The sequence below is a fragment of the Lotus japonicus genome, chromosome 3 (assembly GCF_012489685.1).
Source record: "Lotus japonicus ecotype B-129 chromosome 3, LjGifu_v1.2".
NCBI classification, from domain to species: Eukaryota; Viridiplantae; Streptophyta; class Magnoliopsida; order Fabales; family Fabaceae; genus Lotus; species Lotus japonicus.
Window position 1 is genome coordinate 81,751,833 of NC_080043.1, and position 20,993 is coordinate 81,772,825.

General features: G+C 39.8%; 1 protein-coding gene across 1 annotated transcript; it reads left to right on the top strand.

Moving 5' to 3' along the window:
- Positions 1-9,953: 9,953 nt before the first annotated feature.
- Positions 9,954-10,672, top strand: LOC130746448 (uncharacterized). The gene has a single exon (XM_057599076.1). The coding sequence runs from the start codon at positions 10,081-10,083 to the stop codon at positions 10,486-10,488; it is 408 nt and encodes a 135-aa protein (XP_057455059.1). The 5' UTR covers positions 9,954-10,080; the 3' UTR covers positions 10,489-10,672.
- The last annotated feature ends 10,321 nt before the right edge of the window (positions 10,673-20,993 follow it).

Below are 20,993 nucleotides of genomic sequence, written 5' to 3' on the forward strand. Positions count from 1 at the left end.
ATATATGTAACTTCCATTAACTAAAATCTAGTTCCAAGTTTCCAATGGGCATGTAATTGGAATGACATGTCTCTGCATATTTTTTTGTATTGCTAACTATGCACTGCCATTCAGGAATAATATTTGCTCGTCTTGTCACATTCTTCTTCAAACAGCATTGTTTTGACTTTGAGTGTAGACTATCACAGAGCAAGATTCTTATTTTCGTCATAATTCATATGCATCAATAGCAGTACTAGTAATTTTTCTAATCAAGGGTGTAGGGTGATTTGCAGTGGACATGTTCCATTGTGAGATTTTATAACTAAATTTGACTACATTACTTTATAGGAATAACTTTTCTCATAAAACTATCCAAACATAAATCACTTAAATTTCAACACACTTTATCTTAATCAATTTTATTCAATTCTAATCCAGGTGTCATCTACCGGAAACTGACCCACGGTGCCTCAATTCACAGACATCCGTTGATTTAATTGTTTTTATGTTTTAACGGTTCAGATTAATTAGATTTTTAAAAAATCATTTATTAAATATATATTACTTTACTAAAAAACCCTTCTCCTTTCTCATGCTTCCTCCACCCCACCACCGTGCCCTCCCTTTGCAGAACCACTGTATCGCCATATGCTTGATTTTGAACGCTGAACCCTTTGGTCCTTATGAGAAGCTTGTGAAAATATCTTCAATGCCTGATTGGGTACAACCCGCCTTCAAAGGAATGACGCAGTTGAATAGAGTTCAGAGAAAGGTATATGATGCTGCACTCTTCAAGCCTCCACCCAAAGCCAACCCTCCAAAAACCCAGATCCAAAATAGCATCTCTTCAATAGTAAAACCCAGACCCAAAATTGCATGGCTTCAACAACAAAACTCAGATCCATAACAAATCTCTGGTACCAAACACTCATCCCCTGTGATTACAATTTGCGGAAAAAACAGATGTGGTGAAGAAAGGCAGTGGTGTGGGAGAGAAGAGGGGCTGTAGAGGGTGGCGGTGGCGGTTGTGGTTGGGAATGAACGGTCGCAGATGCTATCGGTGCCATGGTGGTCGAGAGGCAAGGGTGGTGGAGCGGTGGCTCAAACCGACGGTGTGCGATCTTGAGTGGTGAAGGCGGAGGAGGGTGGCAGCACTGGCGGGTGGAGGTTGCGGCGGCGGAGGAGCTGGGGTGGAAATGGAGGAACAGCAATAACAGTGTGTGAGACAGGGAGGAAGAAAGTGAGTGAAGGGGATGATGTTGTTGGTTTGTTGAAATCCAGCTTCAACTTTGGTGGCCACCGACAGTGAGAGAAACAAAACTGGAAAAGTGCTAGAACACAGTGAAGGAGAAGTATGGAATTGTTTTAGTAATGGAGGGTATTTATATCTACTCACACGAAAATAAAAACTGAAGCACCGTGCGTCAGTTTAAAACTGACACACGGTAGATGCAGCCATCCAAACTAATTATAAGAAAAGGAGGGTAACTGTTAAGACAAGAATGCAGGCCTCATAACAGTAAAGACTAGTTGGTAAAGTTATCTGACAGGGTCACAAGCTCACAGGAACTAGTGATAGGATAACACAGATACAGGATTTCAAGGAGAAGGTATTTATGAATTGTATTATGAAAATTATGCTTTCATTTTATTTTCACAAACTCCTAATATAATACCATGCAAATTAATGGATTACATTTTGGTTATGTTTTACCATTTTATGCTTTCATTTTACTTTCACAAACTCCTAATATAATGCAATGCAAATTGTTGGATAACACTTTGGTTTTCTGGTAACATTTTTTTCAATCATATATCCAAACTTAGGTAAAATATTTTGGGTAATATTTGTATAAACAACATTTTACTATTGTGATGGTTTTTTGAAATATCTTTTTCAATCTGTGTATTATATTTTAATTAGACAACAGTAAAAGCTGGACATTTAAAATTCTACCTAAGTTTTGTTCCTTTGTAAAAATAAAGTTTCAAGTATTATATTACCTCATTCCATTTTTGCAAGTATTACCTCATTCAAATTTGTTGCTAAGACATTTATTGACCCAGGACAGGGTCATGCAAAAACCAAAAAAGACATCATGAATCATGATGTAGCAATTTAATGGAAATGGGCCACTCCTATTTGCAGCTTGTGCTAACTAGAAAAACAGCAATACATTCCAATTATTCGAACTATGACACAATTGAACTTCCTATCCCAAATTAGGGACAAGCAGTATTATTGGACGCATGAAAGACAACTAAGATTTCCAGCATTGGTGCCTTAAAGATCAATAGCAACATGTGAAAAATCACAAACTGTCAGTTACTACTCTATCAAAATCTGTCCTCCAGTTGGATCATGGTTATGAAACTCCCACACAACACAATGTTGTGAGCTGATAGAAAATGAAGATACGGAACCGAACACAAAACATGATGATGTGGGCTTCATAGTCATTAGCTGGCTGATACAAATTAAAGAAAGCATGCTTACCATGAACTCACCAATTCAGACCATAAGCAATTTATTTTAATAAATTCCTTCCAAACAAGACAACAAAAATGAGCATAAATAACAAAATGCAAAACTGATTGTAATGGAGTATATATAAAATAATAGAATCACTCATAAAATGCTAAGCAAATATAATATTTTTCTCCAGCGGTTGGAATGCAGATCTTTGAAAGGGCGAAAGTAACTAATCACTCAAAAATTCAAAATTAATGCATGCGTTCTACAAAATATATATATTACTAAATCAATTACAATATTCAAATGAATAAAACCAATTCACCGAAAGAAGTTCATTTACAACCTATGTTGCACAAATACGGGAATGGTACCGGTACTGGTACCAGGGCGGATCCAGACCTTAGATATCACTGTGGCTAAACATAAAAGAAATTATAAACTAAAATATATTGAATTTTTTTTTTTGAAAAAGAGAAATATTATAGATAAAACCATGAAAGAAAGTTTCTCATGAAAATAGAAGAATTTACAGTCCAAGAGTGATTAGATGGCAAACACCCTCTGTCACAAAGTAATCTCCCCCGTATTTAAAGACATTCTTAAACAAAAAACATGGCAAACAAATTGCTAGATGGCAAACACCCTCTAACTTGATCACGATTCACGAGTATGCTATGGATACTGATTATGTTAAGATTTAATACTTGGTTCTTTATCTAACTCGTTGCAAATTGTTTAAACAAATTTAATAATCAATAATGAACTATGTAATATATTAACACATCCCAAAATTATATAGAAGGTATCCACAAATAACAATCATTATTTACTCTCATTCATCTCTACTTCTGAATTCATAATTATTACTATGTATTAAGAGTTACCACTAAAAGTATACAATTAACAAAAACTGGTGTGGCTAAAGCCACACCTAGCCATTGAGTGGATCCGCCCATGACTGGTACGGGGTACGGTATTTTTGAAAAAACATGGTACAAGTACGCCGGTTATATATATAAATATTTAAATATATATATATATTTTGAAATAAAATGTTTTCTACCACAATATTATTAATTAAAAATATCAAATCTCCTAATGTACAATACTCACATTTCTTGGTTAATACTCATATCAAAGACCAACATGAAAGCCATCACAGAACGATAGATTCAATGGTGGTATGATGGGAGGAAGAAGAACGTGAGCGACTCTCTCTCTTCATTCTTCATAGCAGCCGTATGTTAGAAAGAGTGAAAGGTAAATTAGGTTTTGGTCTTTTGAATAAATTGAGAATAAATTTTTTAATTTTTAAAATTACATAAAAAACTATAAAACGACATAGTTTTGAACATTTTTCATTTAAAAAACAAAAAAACTTATCCAGCGTACCCTCGATGTGCCCAAAACATACCCACGGGCCACGGAGTACCCAAAATGTACCCACAACGTACCCAATTTTTTTTGTTTGGCGATGCTTTTGAGTACGTACCAGGTACGTACCCACGGTGTACCCACTGCGTACCCGTACCGAGTACGTACCCGGTACGGGTATTCTGCCAATTTTGGCTTACCCGTGCAACATAGTTTACAACAAATCTCTCTTCTCTTATATCTTATTTTTACTCATTTTTTCTATCACATCAATTGAGCAACTAAATGAGATAAATCTAAAATTCAATTTTGAAAGGAGTAGCCAACGGAAAGCAAATAATCCACCATGGCGTCAACGAATAGTAAAACACTGAATGCGTGGTAGAGTTGTAGATTAATGGTACGGGTGTCCAAATTTCCCTGGTCCGATTGAAATCAGTCCAATTGAATTTTTTTTGAATAACTGGTCAAACCGGGTCGACTTTCGAGTTCAACCGATTCAAAAAATAGCTTTTCTATGGTTTGGTTTGGTCGAGTGCAGTTTGGGTTCTAGCCTGACCGAACTAGAAAAGTTAATTTTTGGATCTACAACTCGTGTGAACTCATCTGTCGAAACCAACAACCGACCAAGCGGAACCCGAACCACCTATAGCCAGTGAACAGATGGTCGTGGGCTTGGTGATTTGATGTTCTTACTCGATCCAAATCACGTTTTGGGCCTGAACCCGCTCGTTGGACAATCCTAGTTAATGGTAGTTGCAGCTTGGATCTCGAATCATCATATGATGATTGTTGGTGGCGTTCTTTGTGATTCTGACATGTGTTGGTTGTTGGGGTTTCTAGCTTGCCTTGGTGAGGACGCTCTGCTTTATGCACAACTTTTAACTGTAGAAAAATGTCTTCTCCACGTTTGGGGTTAGAAATATAATATAAAATCATTTATGTGTCTCTTACACATGCAAGAACTTAAGCTTTTGAAATAATTGGTTGTTTGAAATGATATTAGAGCTTCAATGACCAAACGGTCTAGAGTTCGATCCTTGTCACCCTCAATTCTTATAATAAATGATAATTAAAGCATATGGTAGGTGAGCTTGTGCACTCTCCACGCTTCAAGCTCAAACAGACTCTTGCGTGAGGGGGTGTTAAAATAATAATATAAAACCATTCACGTGGCCCCAACCCAATAACATAAGCTTTTGGCATAATTGGTTGTTTGAAATGGTATCAGAGTCTCTATGACTAGAGTTCAATCCTTAACACCCCATGTCTAATAAAAAGTGGAATTTCAGCACATAGTAGGTTGATCTGTACATTATCCACGCTTCAAGCCTAAGTTGACTCTTGCGTAAGGGAACGTGTTAGAAATATAATATATAATCATTCATGTAACTCTTACTCAATAGCTTAATCTTTTGAGATAACTAGTTGCTTGACAAGGAGTTGAGTAAAAAAAATGGTTTTGTGTACATTGGATGTCTGGATTTGCTTAGCCGCAATATTGGTGTGCTTATTCATGATGTGATTGTTAGGATCAAACACATGTTGAGTGGAGATTGGAAAGTTAATTTTCTTCATTTTCGCTGTGAGCGGAATAATGTTGCTGATGCTCTTGCTAGACAAATTCGCTGAAGAATTCTCATGGTGTATTTAGAAGTTTACTCCTTAATTTATTTGTTATTTCTTATCTATGTCTAAACTTGTTTAAGTAATTTTGTTTCGGCTTAAAAAAATCTCCTAAATGAAGATCATGATCGATGACAAGTTAATGCGTCAACAAAATCTATGGCCGGAAATGATACTATTATTAGGATGTTGCGCATTGGAAGCTCCAAACCATGTGACAAGTGCCTGCACATCACCTGCTTGTGTTTATATTTGCTGTAACACGCAAGAAAACCAGTGACCATGTGGAGTGTACCCTGAGCTCTAGATCGTGCCAAATACCTTATTCTCCTCTATCTCCTTGCTATGGTGTCTGCCATGCTCTTGCTCCTACCACCACAGCTACCTCAATCCAAAACAAGTAATCTTATTGCTACATTCACAAGCAAGAAGTCATTCACAGAATCTTTTGAAAAATGATCAATTCTATTGAAAAACTTGGTTGAGTAGCTTATATGGATCCAATTAATAATTAATTCTGAGAAAAATAAATTAATTCGACCACGTTATTATTAGTGCATGTTATATAACTTAAAAGCCTTATACACGTTCTAAACATATTTGTCATATATTCCTCTTGTTGGTCTTTTCCTGAACAACTATTGATACTTGCACATTATTAATGTTACATTATTTTCAATATTTATGCCATAATAATAAAAATATTTTTTTTAACTGCAATAATGTTGCAGTTTATCTTATGTCCTCAATTTCATACAAATTATTGAAATTTCTTATCACCTATCACTGCCTTACTAGTTATTACTACTATATATAATAACATCACAATATAAATTTCTGACTCATTTTTTCTTAAATCTCATTTTTTTTTGTTATTATCTATTTTTTTCTATCACATCATTTATTTTACCTCTTCCTTCTCTATTTCTCTATAATTGAGGTTTTTTTTTTGAAAAAATCTCTATAATTAAGGTTGAAGTTGAATCATGTGATTTTTTTTTTCAATTTTCTTAGCGAAAACATTTGTGTGGAAAAATGAGTTGTTTAATTTTTTCCCACGCAATTAAATACCGCATTTATATTAATATTATTTAAGATAAGTGAGTTGAAAAATTAATTCATTTTTATTTAAATTTTTATGCATAAAATTATATATTAGTCCGCATATGATGAGAATATCATATGTGATAACTTTAGACAACCCGTCAAAAAAAAAATAGCTAGTTAAAAGTATAGTAGTAATAAGGATTGGTTTTGATAAGATCAAACCACATTGTCAATTAGTGAGAACATCTTTGAATTTGACTTCTACTAACTAATCCATCATCAATCTAATTCGTGATAGTAGTATTATTATACTTCCAATGATTCATTATTTTTTTTCATAAAAATTCGGACTTTTGTATGTGAAAGCTTATGGTTAATTCGAAAATGCGTACGTCAATTATTATACTACATAACTGACTTTCAAATTTTTTTTATTATACATAATTCTTTGATAATTAATGACCTGCATAACCTCTTAATTACTTGTATTATCGACTAACCACCTCCAAGTCTATTTCACAACTTTATATTATTGTTCTGGAATAAAACCTAGGGCAGAGCAAAGAAACTCAAGAGTATTATTCTGGTAATATAGTGAACCTGGATTATACATCACTGGCTCCCCATTATATAGTTGGTGAACCCAAACCCTAGTCAAAGAAACATTACTATGTTGACTAGGCTACATTAATAGGGGAGGGAATCAAGGGAATAATAATTAACTCCATTGATTAGTCTTTGTGATAAATGGAGGATGAATCTAGACTACACCACATACTTGGTTGTCTTCCTTTTGGGCCTCCTTACTTCATTCTTGGCCGTTCTTCCTACTTGGAGGCACGCTCGGCCCAATCCAAATCCATGACGGTACAATTATATTTTTAAGATTGTAATTAAACACCATATATGAAAAAATAGCAAATGTTACATGAAAAAATAATAAGCCATTGAAAATTGCTGTTCATTTTAATAAGTTAAAAACGACTTTACCATAACTAGCTACATGCATGCATTCAATTAAGAGTTTTTTCATTAATTACTCAATATTTTTTCATCTCTAACAATCAACTTGATAAATTATTTTATACACTAATAATACATAGAGATACAAATATTACATGAGACATCTTATATTTTTCTTTATTTTTTTTATTATTTTATCACATTTATTACTTTTCTTATTTTTTTCTCACTCTGAGTGTCGTCTTATTAATTATATATATATATATATATATATATATATATTTACAAATTTCATTTTCCATCATTTCTTTTATAAGCATTTCATTTTCATTTTGCATATGATATCAGCATGATAGTCATCTACTAATATTTTCTTAGGCTTACAGATTAATTATTATATAGTACACTTCAACTCTCCTAAACATGGTCTTTCATATATATTATCAAAGATTGAGCTCTAATGAAAAATTTGATGGATCCAATATTTTATCAAGCGTATCAAACTTGGTTAATGATTTTCATAAAAAATATTATTATCCCTCACTATAAATAGCTTTTTAAGTATATTTTCTCAAAATATAAATTAATTCACAATATCAAGTAATAGGAGTTGGGGGACATATGAGTTGGGTAGATGGAGGTCCAGTGATCAATACCTGACATGTGTAATTTATTTTTCTGATATAACCAAAAAAACATTAAATATTTTTCCCCCATATTTTCCTTTATATAAAATTTAAGTAAAAATAACTTATACTCCCTCCGTTCCTGATCTTTTGTTGTTTAAGGTTATGCACATTGTTTAAGAGTGCAATCATTGATATATTTGTTGACATAAGCACCCCTATTTAATGTTCTCTTATAGTGAAGAGAGAGAATTATAGTTATTGGTTAAGAAATTTGTTATGATTTTGATTGGTGAAAATAAGAGGTGGTAGGTGAGAGGTATAATATTAAATGAGGGTATATATGGAATAAATTGAGAAAAAATGCATTGGATTTGTAAAACAACAAAAATTTTGGAATTTAGGCCAAAAGTTAAAACAACAAAAGATTAAGAACGGAGGGAGTAATAAAGTACAATTACCGTATCCTAAACAGTGTTCAATAATTTCCACGGAGCCGTTTAACATGGACCAGTTTTTTCTGGTCCATGGTTGCACCACCCACCTTTTGACCTGCTAGTCCAGGTTTCCCGGTTTTAAAATAAAAATAAAAATACATATTTATTAATCACAAAAATTAATATAATTAGTGAATAATTAATATGATTAAATCTAAGTGGATCATCTTCAACCTTTCACAATCTCATCATCTCACCATCCACCCCAACCACCACCGCCCAAGCCACAAGATCTAACAACACCATCTTCAACACAGATCAAAAAATTCAACCTCCCTTCAACACAACCTTCCATCTCCAGATATGGATTTCCCTTTACTCCATTTACCCATTCAAACCTCTGACACAGTGATTCTATCATCAAACTCTATATCCAAAAACACAGGCAACAAACACAAATCTTCAAAATTTATACTTTCATGATAAAACAGATTCAATACCACTCAGTTTTCATCTCGAACAACATTAACAACAAGAGTAGCATGTTAAAAATCACAAAGCTGTGAAGAAAAGCAGAGAGGAAGAAGGAGGCGCCGAACCCAGACAACCTGCAACTGTCAGATCTGGTTGTTGGGCTCATGAGGAAAGTAGATCGGGTGATTTGAAGATTGGGTTCCAATTAATGAAGGTTGAAGGTAAAAGGGAGAGGAAGATGAAGAGGTTGTTGGTGATGAAGAAGCAAAATGGAAGACCCTTTAACTCCACCACCTGCTTCGCCTTCTCCACCGCCTACGGCCTCGCCGTCGAGGTAACAGAACTGGTTCGCCTCCATCCCCACCTTCAACGCCTCCACCGCGGTTTCCAGATTTGGGCAAGCTTCCATAGACCTGCAACCGGAGTTTCTGGCGTCTTTTCAAAGCAAGACAACCACCATTGGACTTCTCTTCTTGAGAACTTTCAGGTCCTGTAGCCAACTCATCGGGTTCTGGGTTTCTAGCGTTGATTGTGGTGAGTGGGTCCTGGGTTTCTGGTTGGTGGTGGTGGTGGTAGGTTGGTGGTGGGGTTTAGGGTTGTGGTGGCGGCGAATGGGTGGTCGAGTTTAGGGTTGTGGGTGGCAGTGGTTGTTGGGTGGGAGGAAGAAAAGAAGAAGATGAACTAGAAAAGAAGAAGAAGAAGAACATAGAAACTGAGATAGATGGAGATGATACACTGAGGGAGATGAACTAGAAAAGCTAATTCAATTAACCTAATAATTAATTAAAGATTAAGAAAATATGTTTTTTGATTTTTTTTTAAACCTGTTATTGTAAGTCAAAAGGGAGTGGTGCAACTTTGCACCACACAAAAATGGTCCATAATAAATTTTCCCAATTTCCACTTCCCCAAAGATTCTCTACCATTATTTAAGTCAACCCTTGTGTCTATCAATGTGGCTCACATCACAAGTTCAACTTTTTTATACTTCCTATTCCTCCACAATGCCCTTCATGTAAATTCCAAGCAAACTTCATAACTTTGTGTGCTCTCTCTCCCAGCACATGCTCTTGAGATGGCTCCAGATCATTATCAAGATCACGAGCCAACCACCACCACCACTCTTCAACCACACCTGGCCACATGGCCATGGCATCTCCGCCGGAGGCTGAGGCGGCGGAGGAAGGTCCAGACGGTGAGGCTAGGCGGGCAGAAGCCACGGCGGCGAGTCCTCCGGGGGCTGGTGAGAGTCTTTAGGAGGATGCGTGTGAGGTGGCTGAAGCTGCAGTATCTCCGGTTGTTGAAGCGGCTTAAGGAGCACTACCGGAACGTGGTGAAGGACATGATAGAAGGTGCCGCCACCATCGAAACGTTTCAGCAGCGGCTTTTCATGGAAAGCACTTTTGCTATCCCGGTTGGCTTTAACTTGTCTACCTATCCTTCTCGTTGTGGATCGGATTACAATCGAACCATTTTCATGTAAACTGTTTTTTTCTTGTCTTTTTGTTTTTTATAATATATAAGTATATATATTACCCTCAACCCCAAAACTTTTCTTAATTTCCATTTTCTTTTCTATGTATATGTAAATGTCTGAAAATCAAAAGAAGGAAACTCAAGTTGTTTCGTATCCTTCCATTTGTATAATTATATATGTTGTTGGGAAATTTTTATTTTTTTCTTGGCTTTTCCCCTTATGAGTTATGATTTATCTTTGGTGAAAATTAGAGTGATATACCTCAAGTAGTAAGAGCCAAGGAACAAGAGGTCTAGGATCAACCCGTAAGGGTATATACCTTTTCAATAAAAAAATACTAGTTTTTTATTTTATTTTATGTAAATTTAATTATTAATTAATATTTACCATTTAAAATCTCTCAATAAATTAAGAGTATGAGACAACGGTATTTGCTTAGAATTTGTTTGCTTCTAAAAAGATATGGTTTTTTTTAATAAGCTCTAAAAAGATATGGTACTTGAACTGGGCGGGACATAAACCATTGAAGACAGTCATGGCGGGAAGTGCGACACAACGAGCTTCTTCGTCCTCCCTTAGATGATGGACCCACAAGCCAGCTGGAAGATTCATTTGGATTTGTCTTATATGTACAGGGATTTGGGCCCTGATTGTCAGGCCCAAATTTAGGAAAAGTCCATGTCATGACCTCACCCTCTATAAAAGGGAAGGTCATCAGCTTGTACAACTTAACTTTTCAGCATTAATGAGAATATTCCTTTTATGATATCTTTGCTATTTTGAGTGCTCTGCTAGGGTTTACTTTTTTGCCATTATCTTACGTAAGCTTTCCCTAGTACAGAACATTGGCGCCGTCTGTGGCTCTGACCTAGATCTTCCGGTGACACAGAAGGCAGGAGTTACGAGCCATGGAGACTCGTTCATGCGGCGTGGGCCGCCGTGATCATCGTCGGCGTGGTGGTGGTCGTCACGGCGGACGCGGCGGCGGACGGGACAACAATCGTCCTATACTGGACGAGCAAGAACAGGAAGCTTCCTCGGAGGGGGTCCACTCAGTGGCGCCGTCGCCAGCGTCGCTGGTGAACGCAGCTCCGGGAAGACTTTCAGATCTGATCGCTAAATCAGATCCAGGCGTTCGGCGGCGATCAACGCCGCCTGACTATGTGAACTTAGAAGACCTTAAAACCACTGCTCCACGGAGAACGCAGGAGCCCGTGACGGGTATCACGCCTGCGGCTTTGCAACAAATGTTAGATACTTTGCAGAAGGTGCAGTCCCAAAACGAGCAGTTGCAAGCCCAAGTTGAGTATCTTACTCAGAGGCAAGATTTTAAGCAAGAACAACGCCTGGAGGCGGAGGACGTAGCTGAATTTCAACCTTTTCTTTGGCGGCCTTTCGTCCATAAAGCGCCACGCTTCTTAAATAGCACTCTCTTGCTGCATTCTGGTCCACGCGCAGTATCCCGACCTTCCCGTTGCAGGCGGGATATTTGACAGTTAAGTGAGCAGTTGAAATGAACGCACAAACCTTGTTGAGGGTGACTCACCCCAAGAGTACATTGTAGTTGGCTCTGCACGCCAATACTAAGTACTTTACTTGAAATTTCTTAACAAACTCTCCTTCTCCAAAGGCAGTCGGTATTTCCAGATATCCCCGCACACTGACACGGTCCCCTATAAATCCCACCAAGGTTCCTTTGTATGGCTTCAAATCTGATTCCTTTAACCCCAGGCGATCAAATGCATCTCCATTAATGATATCCGCCGAAGATCCATGGTCTAAAAATACTTTCTTTGTCACATAATTGTTAACCCTGATTGTTACCACAATTGGATCGTTGTCATGAGGTATCACATGCGCAAAGTCCTGAGGGGTAAATATGATAGGGGAGTGATTCACCCAACACTCGCTTTCGTTCGCCTCATGCACTGAGTGTACTGCCGCCACATAGCGTTTTCTAGCCTTACTTGAAAGTGCACCCCCGCCGAATCCTCCTGCAATAGATGAACATTCCCCAACAGGATCGCCCAACTCTTCAACTATCTCCTTGCCTTTGCCTTTGTCCCCTTGGGTGATCTTAGCGACCTCTGGCGTTGCTGTGTCTTTAACAAAGTTTGCCAAATGGCCAGCCTTAATCAAACGATCAATTTCCCGCCTTAAGTTCCAACAATTATCTGTCGTATGCCCCAACGCTTTGTGGTACTCGCACCACCTATTGGTATCCACATTAGCTGGAGGCCGCCGTGGTGGTGGTGGATACTGCACAACGTTTGTCTGCCCAACTGCCCTTAAAATGGTACTTAAGGGTGCATTCAACTTAGTGAGTGGAGCTGGAGTTGGCGGAGCACCATGCTGACCAGTTGTGGCTGCAGTGGGACCTTGGGAATTTCTGTGCCATGTATTTTGAAATCCGGGTTTGGAGTTTTGATATGGTCCCGGTCTTGGTACACGGGGGGTTTGCGCTACCCTGGTTTCCTTCCCCGCCTTGGGTTTCTCCTGTGAAACACCGCCAGATTGAGACTGCTTGCGTCCTTCCTCTCTTTCTTGTTTCTTCTGATCATCTTGTTCAATCAATGTGAATTCCTGAACGCGAGCACGAAGATCCATCATATCCTTCGTCGGTCGCCTTGTTAGGTCTCGATTCAGATCTCCTGCCCGAAGGCCATTTTTGAACGATGCCAAGCATACATCCGGGTTATCCTCCTCCAACTGTACCGCCATCTTACTGAAGCGTGCCATGTAGGTTTTTAATTTCTCGCCTGGTTGCTGATGTATGCTGATAAGATCAAACATTGTTGCTTTTGTGGTTTTATTGGCGGAGAATTGAGTCAGAAATTTAGTAGACAGATCAGTGAAATTATCGATGGAGAAGGGCGGTTGTCGAATGAACCACTGCATCGTCATGCCTTTGAACGTGGAAGGCAATAATCGGCATTTTACCGCATCCGTCGCCCCGCCGATCACCATTTTGGTATTGAAATACCTCAGGTGCTCCATAGGATCAGAATCGCCCGAGAAGGCGTCTAATGCCATGAAATCTTCCCACAAGAAGGATTTAGCTTAGACCCAAGAGATGATGCTGATGATTTTCGCCCACAACCTCTGGAACAAACCAAGCAGGTGCAAGTCAAGGACAAGTTTTTAAAGATTGGCAGCAGTTTAACAAAAGAGCAGGAGGAAAGACTAATCACCCTTCTGGGTGATAATTTGGATCTCTTTGCGTGGACCATCAATGATGTGCCAGGGATTGACCCCAATGTGATCACTCACAAACTGGCCATACGACCAGGAGCGACCCCAATCATCCAACCAAGGCGAAGAATGAGTGATGAAAAGAACAAGGCTGTACAATTAGAAACGGAGAAACTAATCAAGGCTAGCTTCATCCGTGAGGTGCAATACCCAACATGGCTCGCCAATGTTGTGATGGTCAAAAAAGCCAATGGAAAATGGCGGATGTGTACGGATTACACAAGCTTGAACAAAGTGTGCCCCAAAGATTCGTATCCACTTCCCAATGTTGATAAACTTGTGGATGTAGCTTCCGGGAATGAACTTTTAAGTCTCATGGATGCTTACTCGGGCTATAATCAAATTATGATGCATCCCTCGGATGAGGAAAGTACAGCATTTATGACCAATCAGGCGAACTATTGTTACAAGACAATGCCTTTTGGTTTGAAGAACGCAGGAGCTACGTACCAACGGCTCATGGATACAATTTTCTCAAGACAAGTAGGCAGGAATATGGAGGTATATGTGGATGACATGATCGTAAAGTCCGCCAAGGCTGGTGATCATGGTGGCGATCTTATGGAAGCATTTACTCAACTAAGAACATATCAAATGAAGTTAAATCCTGAGAAGTGTTCTTTTGGGATCCAGGGTGGAAAGTTCCTGGGTTTTATGTTAACATCAAGAGGAATAGAAGTAAACCCAGACAAGGGAAGGGCGATCTTGGAGATGAAAAGCCCTACAAGTGTAAAGGAGGTTCAACGTTTGACAGGACGAATGGCCGCCTTATCACGCTTCTTGCCAATGGCGGGTGACAAAGCGGCCCCATTCTTCACCTGCCTAAAAAAGAATGCAAAGTTTCAGTGGACAGAGGAATGTGAACAAGCTTTTACCAAATTAAAAGAAACACTAGCAACGCTGCCAGTACTGTCCAAGCCAACATCAGGCGTTCCCTTAATACTTTATTTAGCAGTCACTAACAAGGCAGTGAGTACGGTGTTGATTCAGGAAGAAGGAAATAAGCAGAAAGTTATATATTTCGTGAGCCATACTTTGCAGGGGACAGTGTTGCGGTACCAAAAAATTGAAAAGGCGGCTTTGGCGATTCTGAAAACAGCAAGGCGCCTCAGGCCTTATTTCCAAAGTTTCCAAGTCAAAGTTAAAACTGATGTTCCCTTAAGGCAGGTACTTCAGAAGCCTGATTTATCAGGGCGATTGGTTAGCTGGTCAGTTGAATTATCAGAATATGATATACAATATGAGCCAAGGGGCCAAGTCACAATCCAAAGTTTAATCGACTTCGTGGCGGAATTAACGCCCACGGAAGGCGAGAAGACTCAAGGAGAATGGGTCCTATCTGTGGATGGTTCCTCCAACAGCACTGGAAGTGGGGCTGGGATAACTATCGAAAGTCCGGATAAAATGATCATTGAACAGTCTCTAAAATTCGAGTTCAAGGCGAGCAACAATCAATCTGAATATGAGGCTCTGATCGCTGGCTTAAGGCTAGCCATTGAGTTGGGGATCCAGAAGTTATTTATCAAAGGAGATTCGCAGGTAGTGGTTAAACAGGTGAAAGACGAGTATCAGGTTAAGGATCCGCAACTTTCCAAATACTTGGAAGTGGTGCGCAGATTGATGATGGAGGTCAAAGAAATTAAAATAGAACATGTCCCGAGGGGACAAAATGAGAGGGCTGATGTGTTAGCAAAATTGGCAAGCACAGGGAGATTGGGCAATTACCAAACAGTCATTCAGGAAACCCTGCCTCGCCCGAGCATTGATTTGGTAGAAATAAAGTTGAAAGCAGTAAAATCAGTAGGTGAGGGCGAGCCTTCTTGGATGGAGTCAATCAAGATCTTCCTAGAGAACCCTCCAAAGGATGATGATCTGAACACGAGAGCAAAATGCAGGGAAGCCAGTTTTTACACAATGGTGGATGGTGAGTTGTATCGGCGGGGAATTATGTCTCCTATGCTCAAATGTGTTGATACCAAGGACGTCCCAGGAATAATGGCGGAAGTCTGTTCCAGTCATATCGGCGTGCGATCCTTGGCTGTAAAAGTTTTGAGAGCAGGATTTTATTGGCCAACAATGAAGAAGGACTGTCTGGAGTATGTTAAGTAATGTGAAAAATGTCAAGTCTTTTCTGACTTACACAAGGCTCCACCAGAAGAATTAACAACCATGATGGCACCTTGGCCATTCACCATGTGGGGGACTGATATCTTAGGACCATTCCTTGTAGCGAAGGCACAAATGAAATATATCATCGTGGCGGTTGATTACTTCACCAAATGGATAGAAGCTGAGGCAGTGGCGACTATCACAGCCGCCAAGGTCAGGAATTTTTTGTGGCGAAGGATTGTGTGCAGATTCGGGGTCCCTATGGCATTGGTGATGGACAATGAAACCCAATTTACAAGCAATGTTACCCGAGAATTTTGCACGGAAATGGGAATTGAAATGCGATTTGCCTCGGTAGAACACCCACAAACCAATGGACAGGCCGAGTCAGCAAATAAGGTTATTTTAAAAGGCTTAAAGAAAAAGCTGGATGAAGCGAAAGGACTTTGGGCGGAAGAACTACCGGGCGTCCTATGGGCATATAACACCACTGAACAATCAAGCACAAGGGAAACCCCATATCGTTTAACCTATGGAACTGACGCCATGCTTCCTGTCGAAGTTGAAAACCAAAGTTGGCGGGTGGCTCGGTTTAATGAGAATGACAACGGGGAAAATTTAATAGCAAATCTAATCATGCTGCCCGAGGAACAACGTGAGGCACACATAAGGAACGAGGCGGGGAAAGTGAAGGTTGCAAGAAAATTTTCAACAAAAGTAGTGCCAAGGAAAATGAGGGTGGGAGACTTAGTGCTCCGAAAAAATACAATACCTGACAAGCACAACAAGCTTTCGCCCAATTGGGGCGGGCCTTACAGGATCATAGGCGACGTTGGAGGAGGAGCTTATAAGTTGGAACAACTAAACGGTCAAAAGGTTCCTCGAACATGGAACGCCTCTCATCTAAAGCAGTATTTTAGTTAAAAGAAACAACAAAGGTGAATGAAGCCGCACTCTTTTTTCCTTTCCTTGGAGAGGTTTTTAATGAGGCGGCATGTGTAAAGAATGAAGGGACAATTGTTCCCGTGTATGAAAAAGTAAGTAATGAAAAGATTATTTCAACAGAATTGCTACTTTTTAATTTATATTACGAGTTCATTTTACGAAAATCGTATCAAGGTATATAATACCGCGAATAAACCTTTCGGAATAAGAAAGTATCGCCATCAAATATTACAAGCCTTGGCAATTCTAGTGGCCACTAGAAACCAAGCCTCGTCGAAAAATCGGCTAAGGTATGCAAACCTAAGTAACAACAAAAGTTGGTAACAACTCAAGGTAACAACGAATGAACTTAAAACGATCTTCATTAAAGGTAAGAAAAGGGGGCGACGCCCATACATGATTTGGAATGATAATAAACAACAGGGCCATGCCCAAAGCAAAGTTTTAACTTCATAAAATAAAAACAGAAATTCAAGCCAGGTTCTCATTGTTGGCGTCGTTTCCCTGGCTGGTCCCAGCTTGAGGGTCTTCCTTCTCTTGATCCTCATTCTTGTGCTGCTCATTCCCATCCTCGCCATCTTCTTCAGGCTCACTTTCATCATCGAATTGAGGAAGGAGGTCGAGGCTAACGTCATCATCGCCAACCACTTGACCATCCTTGATATCCTTCATATACCCGATACGGGAAAGATCAAAGCCTGGCTCAACCACAGTTATTTGCTCTTTGGCCGCCAGAAAGCCCTGAGCAAATTGGAGAGAAGCACGCCCCAAGATGGAAGCATTCATGCGTTCGTACTTCTTTTCCAGTTTTTGACACTTGGCCTGAACAGCAGTGTGTTTGTCGTTGATGGCTTCCTTCAGGGACTTGGTCTTCTGAAGGAGCAAGTCAGAAGCAGCCAAGTCATCAGCTAACTTGGCACACTTCTCCTCGGCGCCCTTCAGCTTCTTGTTGGCGGTCTCAGCATCGGCCTTCGCTCGCTCATATGCAGTCTTATAATCAGCCGCCTTCTTTTCATAACGGTTCTTGGCCAATACCAACTCCTTCACGCACTGAGCCATTCCCGCCACTGTGCTGGCGGCAGAAAGCGCGTGATGGATCGCCACGGAAGCAATGTTGGGGGGGCCTTGACCGGAAATGTCCTTGTGAATCCGGTTGTCAAAAGTACGGGTCATGAATTCCAGCCCATTAAAGTGAGGATCCGACAAGTTCAGCAAGGGGGGAGGAGCCTCGCCACCAATGGCTGAGCTAGGGCCAGCTTGGTTAAATGGAGTTGGTGGGCGGTTGATTAGCGCGCTTGAATCTTGTTGAGGGGGCGGGACCTTGTCATGTCCCTTCTTTTTCTCAGCCGGATGACCTTTTGGATCGAGAGTCGATTGGTGGAGAGGCTTACCACCACCAGCGCCTGAAGTTTTTTGACGCTTAGGGTCCCTGACGTTGTCAGAGCCCGAAGTACCTTCATTCTTCTTCTTTTGCTCAGTTTCGGCGGCCCTCTTCTTCGCCGCCGCAGCAGACTGGGCGAGATATTCCTTCATCTTGATTGGGTTCGCGTCAACCTTGCTTTTTCCCATCGTTGCTACATAAAAAGCACCAATTAGGCGAGATACATGAACAAAAAGAAAAACAAGTTATGTGCAAAGATTATAAACTTACTAAAAAATTGGTTTAAAGTGCCGGATTTTGACGCCTCAATCAAGTCATGACCAGAGATCACGGGTAGTGTGCGAAGGTAATCGGCGACACCTTGTTCAGATTCATCCAAGGCGTCGTATGAAACGGATATTTTTCGGCGAGGGTTTTTTGTCCAGTAAAAAGGGAAGAGGGGGTTATTGTCGGAATCTCGGAACAAGTTCTTTATTTCGGGCGACTCCATAACTTTAAAATATTTTTTCTGCCATACTTTGTAATGGCTTTTAAGGGCGGTGAACCGACTCATGTTCTTACGGGCTAAAAGTGGAACCCATTTCACAGAAGTAGGTTTAGTGGTGACTGACTTATAGAAAAGGAAGAACAAAGGATAGGTTGGAGTGAAACTCAAGTGTTCACAAAGAATTTCAAAGCAGCGGATAAAACCCCAGGCGTTGGGCTGGAGTTGACAAGGCGCCACATTCAGAAAAGAAAGAACGTGACATATAAAAGGCGAGAAGGGAAGTTTGATATTCAAGTCTAAGAAGAAATAGCCATAAACAAAAAAGAAATCAGGCGATTCATCGGTTGGCTCTTTGCGCAAAAGAGCATAGTCATCCTCGCCACACGGAAGAACATTCAACTGAAGGTCTTCATTATTGGAGGTGGCGGGGTTTATCTTCGTGAACCCTTGGGCAGATATTCGAAGCGAATTAATGCTCCCTACACTGCTCCAGATAGAACGCAAGAGACACTTATCCTCAACTAAATGCGCGTTAGAGCGCCATTCAGGTGAAGACAAATCTCCATTAGAGGAGAGAATTGAATCTTCAGAGCCGGCGGGACCAGAATCGTCGTGGGTAGAAGGCGAGGAGTGAATTTCAATTATGGTGTGGCCAACAACTTCCTCCTCCGTAGAGGGCGAAGAGAGTTCTAGGGAAGAAAAGCTGGCGTTTGGCAACGACATGCGAGGCAGTTTCATAAAAAGAAAAAAGATGAACAAATTAAAAGAAAAAAGAAGATGAACAGAGTCAAAAGAAGAAAGAAGATGAACAGAGTCAGAAAAAAGAAGTAAACGAAGAGTCTCAAGAAAGAGGAAGAACTAACCAGGGGAAGAACTGTGGATTTTAGAAAGAAGAACGTCGGCAATGGGGGAGCACCGCGCAATGACGACGGCCGGAGTAAGAAAGGTTCACCGGAGTTCAAAGAAGAGAAAGTGAAAGCTGCGGTGAAAAGTTTTCAGAACGAAAGTTTCAAGAAAGTGAAAAATGAAAAGTGAAAAGGGGTTTTTATAGAGAGAAAAGGAGGAGAGAGAATGAGTGGGGGAAGATCGTGAAAGGACGCGGGATTTGAAATTTGAAAAGGCATGAACTGAAAAGGTGTAACTCCTCGAGACGCACAACCGCATTCTTGGCAAATGATGACGAAATCCCGGAAAACAAGGATTACGTGCGTCAGTTGAAAAGACGTGATTGACGGTTATGACAAATGGCGGCCTATCTACAAAACGGCAACAAAAGTGGCGACGCACTAAAGTGGCGTCGTATCAATGAACACTGAAATGGCGATGAACGAATAAACAATATAGGCAAACTACTAGGTAACATGATGAAGACATTTCGACTCATTACTCGAGTCTCATGTCTTGGGGGCATGTGGACTGGGCGGGACATAAAGAAGATTATGTCCCGCCCAAAATGAACAATAAACCATTGAAGACAGCCATGGCGGGAAGTGCGACACAACGAGCTTCTCCGTCCTCCCTTAGATGATGGACCCACAAGCCAGCTGGAAGATTCCTTTGGATTTGTCTTATATGTACAGGGATTTGGGCCCTGATTGTCGGCCCAAATTTAGGAAAAGTCCATGTCATGACCTCACCCTCTATAAAAGGGAAGGTCATCAGCTTGTACAACTTAACTTTTCAGCATTAATGAGAATATTCCTTTTATGATATCTTTGCTATTTTGAGTGCTCTGCTAGGGTTTACTTTTTTACCATTATCTTACGTAAGCTTTCCCTAGTACAGAACAGTACTCTTCGCATTTCCACCATCTCGAGGAAGGAGGAGAGGGAAAGGATATTAAATTTTTGGGTTTTATTATTTTTAATTTATGTACATATACACTTTTTAATATAAACTTAATTATACTATAAAAATTAAAAATAATGTGACTTCATGTAAACTTAATTATACATATTGAATAATCAGAGAAGGACGTACTCCTTTATTTTTCTATTTATCTTTCCTAATTTTTACATGTTTCCCCTGACATCACAGTACTTTAATAAAGTTAAAAAACAAAGGTAAAGCCATTAAGACAAGAAGTATGTTCTTCAATCACGATATTCCATATGTTTGCATCGCTAACCGGATTTTGTCTCAAGCGTGCTACTAACTGCGGAGCTTTCCTTCTGTCCATTCATTTTGTTCCATTTTTTTTGTTAAGTAATAAGCCCTCAAATATGAAATATCCCCCGTCTTAATACCCCAAAAGTAACTTTTATCCCTAATGAGATTTCAAATTAGTTAAGGGGGTATTACTCTCCCCGTTCCAAAATATAGATTGTTTTAGGTTGT

Bases quoted from the DNA above. Each gene is read 5' to 3' on its own strand.
- LOC130746448 (XM_057599076.1), top strand. From the start codon at position 10,081: ATGGCTCCAGATCATTATCAAGATCACGAGCCAACCACCACCACCACT.